Below are 6,000 nucleotides of genomic sequence, written 5' to 3' on the forward strand. Positions count from 1 at the left end.
GCCTGATATTAAAATTTGTTTGATATGAAATATTGAAATGTGAGGAAAAAACATCTGATTTGAAAATGTTTTAGACGGTAGGATGAACCCAGTGCATGCAGGGAAACCTCCCACAAAGCAGCGCATTGATCTGTTGCCTTGAGGTCAAAGAGCCACTGATAAAAAAAAACTGTATTGTGAAGAGATCCCTCCAAAAAAATCACTTTAGTAAGTACAGAAAACTTGATCTTAATTCAAAACCCTACAAAACCAGAACTTCTCCATACAGGCTGTAATATATCATATTAAAGAGAATAAAGCTTTGTCTTATTTGCACCACGAGGACTCATACTCTTTTACAGGTTTGGTGTCGTTTCAAACATCTCTTGCATGCTGTCACTGTTTCTCTATTTAATCTTGACTGCAAAAAAATTATGGAGAAGAAAGACATTGACATTCTAATGAAGGACAAGCGACCAGAGAGTGAGATTTCTGTTACAGCTCAGATTTTATTCATCTCTGCAAGATTTGGACAAATACAACTCTTGAAAATCTAGCATAGGTTCTCACCTAAAATGATTTTTTTTGCCTTGAATAACAGGTGTGGACTTTACAGTATGAAGCTGAAAATAGAAATCTTCTTCTATCCAAGTATCTGGAGGGATGATAATTGACAAAATCGTTCTTGTCAGTTTCAGGTCGTCGGCTGCCAAATTCTCTGACTGCATCCACATTTTTTAACATCTTTTGGAGTGTGGATTTAATAAATCATCTGACTGAACATGTGTATCTGGTGCAGCAATGGTGTCTTATTGTATGCTGTTAGTCCATGAACTGTGTAAATTCTGTGCAGAAAATGTTACACCAGGAACACTTGTGCTAATGCAAAGCATCTTTCTTTTTTTTTCTGTTCTCGCTCTCTTCAATCCCCTGGACATTGTTTTTTCAGTGCAGCACACATGTCAAAATCCAACTGAAGGCTTAGTACTTCAAGCTTGTCCCTGTTCTCCAGATGGAAGGCGTTTTCCAGGCATTTGTACTTGTTTATTTATTAGTGCTAAAGTCAGAGTCCCTCAGAGGACAATAGCCAGCTGTTGCATTTTGGCTTCGTTCCACAGAGACAAGGAGGATTGTTATCCTCTTGATCGCTTGGCTGTCAGTCCGTTCCTCTTCCCTTGTTTGCAAGTTGTGCAAAAAAAAAAGCTTCTTTTTAAGGTAGCTTTTGAGTAAAAACCTGTTGTGAAATACCTAAATTTCTATCCATTATCTTATTGAGTTAATTGCACTTTTTTTTTTTTTGAGTTTTTAAACATTTGTCTTTTATGTTGTTTGGTTACCATCCTAAAAATAGAGGAGCAGTCCTATTCAAACAACAGCCTTTTATAAAATGTAGCCTTTTTGAGTAATTTTCCAATATATTCTAAAATTTTTTAGAGCAAATATTTCTGATTTTAACAAAGTAACTACATTTCTAACTTTGAATCTTACAATATCACTGAAGACGTTTTTGTGCATCAGACGAGGAAGAACTTTAGCTTTCTGATGTATTTTGCAAGAGTACTTCACATTTTTTGAGCTTGCAGTACCTCGACAAAGTATCAGGACATCTTGAACCTTTTTACATATTACAACACAAACATCTTTTCTTTGTTGTTGCATGGGGGGTGGTTCTGACTGTAAGTAAGTGAACCTCTACGCCCATATAAAACCTCTAGATTAGGTTCCCTATCCCTGGAAAAACAGAAGCATCCCCACAGTTTGATGCTGCCACTACCAGGATAAGTCAGGGATGTTTATGGCAAACTGATCAATGAACTACTTTTGATTTTCTGTCAGTGATTTAACAATCTTGCCACTCTTCCATAAAAAATAAATGGGGTTGTGTCGTAAATGGATGTCAAGTGAATATATTCCTCAATGAGCAGTGGGTCTCTGGAGCTCCTCCAAAGTTACCGCAGGCCTGCTTTATTGTTTAACCTTTATATCCTACATTTCAAATGGATATAATGGATGTGTTTGCTTATTTTAATTGTACGCAGTTCTTTCAAATCAAATCAAATCAAATCAAATCAAATTTTATTTGTATAGCACATTTCAGCATCAAGGCATTTCAAAGTGCTTTACATCAAATCAAACACAAAAACACAATGCAACATAGAATCAACAATCAAAACACAACACCAAGTCAGGTTCCGTCAAAAATTTTGCAATTGATTACGTTTCAAATACAACCCTAAACAAGTGGGTTTTTAGTTGATATTTAAAGGAAGTGTTTCAGCTGTTTTACAGTTTTCTGGAAGTTTATTCCAGATTTTTGGTGCATAGATGCTAAATGCCGCTTCTCCTCGTTTGGTTCTGGTTCTGGGGATGCAGAGCAGAACCAGAACCAGAACCTGAGAGGTCTGGAAGGTTGATACAACAGCAGCAGATCTTTAATGTATTGTGGTGATAAACCATTCAGTGATTTATAAACTAACAGTATTTAAAAGTCTATTCTTTGAGCTACAGGGAGCCAGTGGAGGGACTTTAAAACTGGTGTTATGTCTTTAACTGTCCTGTGATAAATATATTTGCCCATTTATCCATAACAACTGGAACTTTCAATATCTGGCAAGTTATTTTCACAATTTAATTTCACTTCCTGCTATAGCAGAGGGGAAATTACCGTAATGACCTGATATTGCCTGGAAAGCGCAACATCTCCCCTTTCAGAAACCGCTTGAATTTTTCAGGTAGCGCAAAGTGTGGCGGAATTACGGTATTGCAACTTTGGCTGGATTGTCGCTAAATGTTTAAAGCTTTTAGGTTTTGGTGGATTATCCACAGATTTGTTGACTTCTGAAGCTAGCTGGTTGTGCTTGATTTTATTTGGGGATAAAACAGTAAAGGTGGCTGATTACAAGAGCATGCCACACTTTTTAGATTTTTTTTTTTTTTAAAGTTAATCCATGTAGGATTTTTCTTCTATTTTGTAATAATCCACCACTTTGTCCATGAGTATTACAAAAAATCCCAGAAAAATATATTGAAGTTTGTGATTGTGTGTAAATGTGTCTAAAATTGTCAGGCTCGCTGCAATCATTTCTGTGTTCATAATTAGAGTCTCACTTGAGGAGAAAGGGCACCTGAACGACACTCACCTGTCCGTTCTTCTTCAGGTCAGCCCACATGCTCGTCCCGTCACCCCCTCTCATCAGAACGTGGTAGGTGAAGTAGTAGATGCCGGGCAGAGGACAGGTGAACTTGCCTGTGCTCGGCTCGTAGTAGTTCCCCACGTTGGTCACCACGTCATCAAACTTCAGTATTTCGCTCCCCTCGTGTTGCTTCCGCAGACCGGCGTAGAAGGCAATTTTAGGAGTGTAGACGGAGGAGCCGTATCCACCTGGACCAGGACCCGGTGGGCCTGGTGGACCGGGCTTACCAGGCTCTCCAGGTGGACCTTTTGGCCCTGGAGGACCAGGAAGTCCGGGGCTTCCTCTAAACCCCTGCTTGCCTCTCCGGTTTGGGAAGTCCGGAGGCTGTGGGGAGACGGCAGTCAGCTCTCCCTGAGGGGGGCTCAACGTGTCACACACCATCTTGCAACTCCCCAGCATCTCATAGTGTGTGCCACCACCTCCGGACCCGGCCCCCTTTGTGGTGTGGACCAATAGGGGAATGGCCACCAGCAGGACCAGGACCATAGCCACTCCGACTCCAGCCCCAATGACTCGTTTCTTGCGGCTGAGCCGTGAGGCGGCCAGCGTGAGGAAGTCCTCCTCCCCTTTGGCTGGAATGGTTGTGCCGGCCAGGCTGACCTCGGGTCAGAAAGCTACTCAAAGGGGAAAGCGTCAGACACAACGTCGGATGTTATCTGAGAGGGGAAAGAAATTCAGTCTTTTCAAGGATTCTAAGAGTCACAGACGAGTAGAGGAATGTCAGTACTCAGAGGGGAGGGAATGACAGATTCCCCATTTGTACATCCGTTTTGTTTCTCTCTTTTCTCTGGTTCACATGGTCTGGTGACTTTTATCCAATTTAAAACAACACATCATACATTGCAAAACATTCACAGCTGACGAAATGTTAAATTTAAGGGGTTTTATTCTTTTCCTGCTCTGTGGCTGTGGACGCTCCAGTGAAAAATCCTTCAGTTTCTCAGACAGGGAGGAGCTGTCAGGTGGGGTCTTCAAAATTCCCACTGGAGTTCATCTCACCCTCCACATTCAGGGAAAGGCGCCTCGCTTGTCTGTCCAGAAATGAGAAGAGAAGAACAAGGAAACAGCTAAATCTCCCTGCTTTTATTTTCTCCTGCTCGCGTCCAAGATTTATTCCAGAAATCCGGTCTTGCATTCGCACCACAGATTTATTACAGCTAGTGAAAGAAAGGGGGTTCAATCTGAGGAATGGGAGTTGAATCTGTTCTTTCAAAAGTAGTTTGAGTGAAGCAGGAAACATCTTATTACACACATCAGGGGAAGGGATTCTCTTACAACTTTAGGGAGAAAAAAGGAAAAGATGAAAGTACGTGCTATGAGGTGATCATCATGAGGAAGGGGTTGCATCTCAAGAATGGGAACTGAGTGAAAGGAAGCTTACAAGGAGCATGAAACATCAAATAAAGTGACTCTCATAACTTAAAGGAGGAATGAAGGATGCAACAAAGTGATAATAATCAACTTAGGAATGCAAGTCGCCTTAAAAAGCAAACAAGAAAAAAGATGCATGTGAAAAATGAAATTGTTTTGCACTTAATTGACAGTTTTCTGAAGAAATCACAAAGTATTAAAATATTCGATTTAGATTAAACGTATAATACTACTACTACTACTACTACTACTACTACTACTAATAATAATAATAATAATAATAATAATAATAATAATAATAATAATAATAATAATAATAATAATAATAATAATAATAATAATAATAATAAGACAAGTTTCAGTTCGACAATATAGTAATATTGTAAGTATAAGAAAACAGAAAATTATTGAGAGGGGGGGTAGTTTATTCCACTAACTTCGTCAGGTTTTAATAGCAATAAAACTTAATATGGTTTACTTTATTGTACATGTTTTGGCGCATTCACGGGTGAATCAGGTAGCAAGTAATTTAAAGCAAAACTTTTGAAAGAGTCGTGCACAAATCAACAAACCGACTTACCAAAACTCTGCTTTTCCTGCCTGTTGTTTTAGCCCCGGAGTTCAGTGTGTGTTCATCCTGCGGGGTTCACAATGAAAAACGCCACTTCTGCTCCAAACACGGACCGAAATCCTCCGGAAAACTGAGCGCCTTCACCGGCGCATCGGTTCTAAGTTGCTGCGCTTCGGTCCAAAGTCAGCTCGAATCAACCAGAATCCTACACAGCATTTAAACTTTGACCATCTCATCAATGAGTTCTGCGCCCTGAGTCCAAGCTCCAAAACGATCCGAAGCAGTGCGAGAGAGAGAGAGAAAAAAAATCTAATAATATTGTTTAATTAAACTCTATACAGCCCCTCAATAGGACAGAAAAACGCGCACCAGGTCTGAAAGGTCACTTTTCCAGACTTTAGATGTGCGTAAATGCCGGCGCACAGTCAGTTTATTTGCAGAGCAACAGTTCAGTCACTTGTTGTATTTTCTGTCCTGCTTCTCTCTCCTCGACATCATCTGCCTACTATCCTGCTCCCCCCACCCTTCCCGTGTAACACTCTCTTACACACAGATACATCGTCTCAGCCTGCGTGTGACCTTTTCACAAATCAAATAACTACATTAATTAATTCTCTAATCCAATTCTATCGCTTCTCTTTAAATGTGTTGAATTTATTCATTCTTTAACGCTTTCATGCTCATTTTAATCTCTATTTTTATCCTCCTTGTTTTCAATCCCAGAGAAATCCCTGACATGATATAAAAATATTGCTGTTTAACGTTCGTGGCCTCATATTTTACCATTTCCTAATATTTGCTCAGTGTGCTTGTAATGAAAAACGTGGTTCTTGTCTCCAACTCCTCAGCTTGTTCTCTGCAGGCTCCTGTCCCATTCATCCCCCA

General features: G+C 40.0%; 1 protein-coding gene across 1 annotated transcript in view; it reads right to left on the minus strand.

Annotated features, from left to right (window-relative positions):
* Nucleotides 1–5,620, minus strand: part of c1ql4b (complement component 1, q subcomponent-like 4b) — a 28,066-nt gene extending 22,446 nt beyond the window's left edge. Inside the window, exons 1-2 of the mRNA XM_044123449.1 lie at nt 5,125–5,620; nt 3,120–4,204 (exon numbers count right to left, since the gene is read on the minus strand). Of these exons, the coding sequence (XP_043979384.1) occupies nt 3,120–3,659 (540 nt within the window). The 5' untranslated portion in view covers nt 3,660–4,204; nt 5,125–5,620. The remainder of the gene's footprint in view (nt 1–3,119; nt 4,205–5,124) is intronic.
* Nucleotides 5,621–6,000: the final 380 nt, after the last annotated feature.

The sequence above is a fragment of the Gambusia affinis genome, linkage group LG07 (assembly GCF_019740435.1).
Source record: "Gambusia affinis linkage group LG07, SWU_Gaff_1.0, whole genome shotgun sequence".
NCBI classification, from domain to species: Eukaryota; Metazoa; Chordata; class Actinopteri; order Cyprinodontiformes; family Poeciliidae; genus Gambusia; species Gambusia affinis.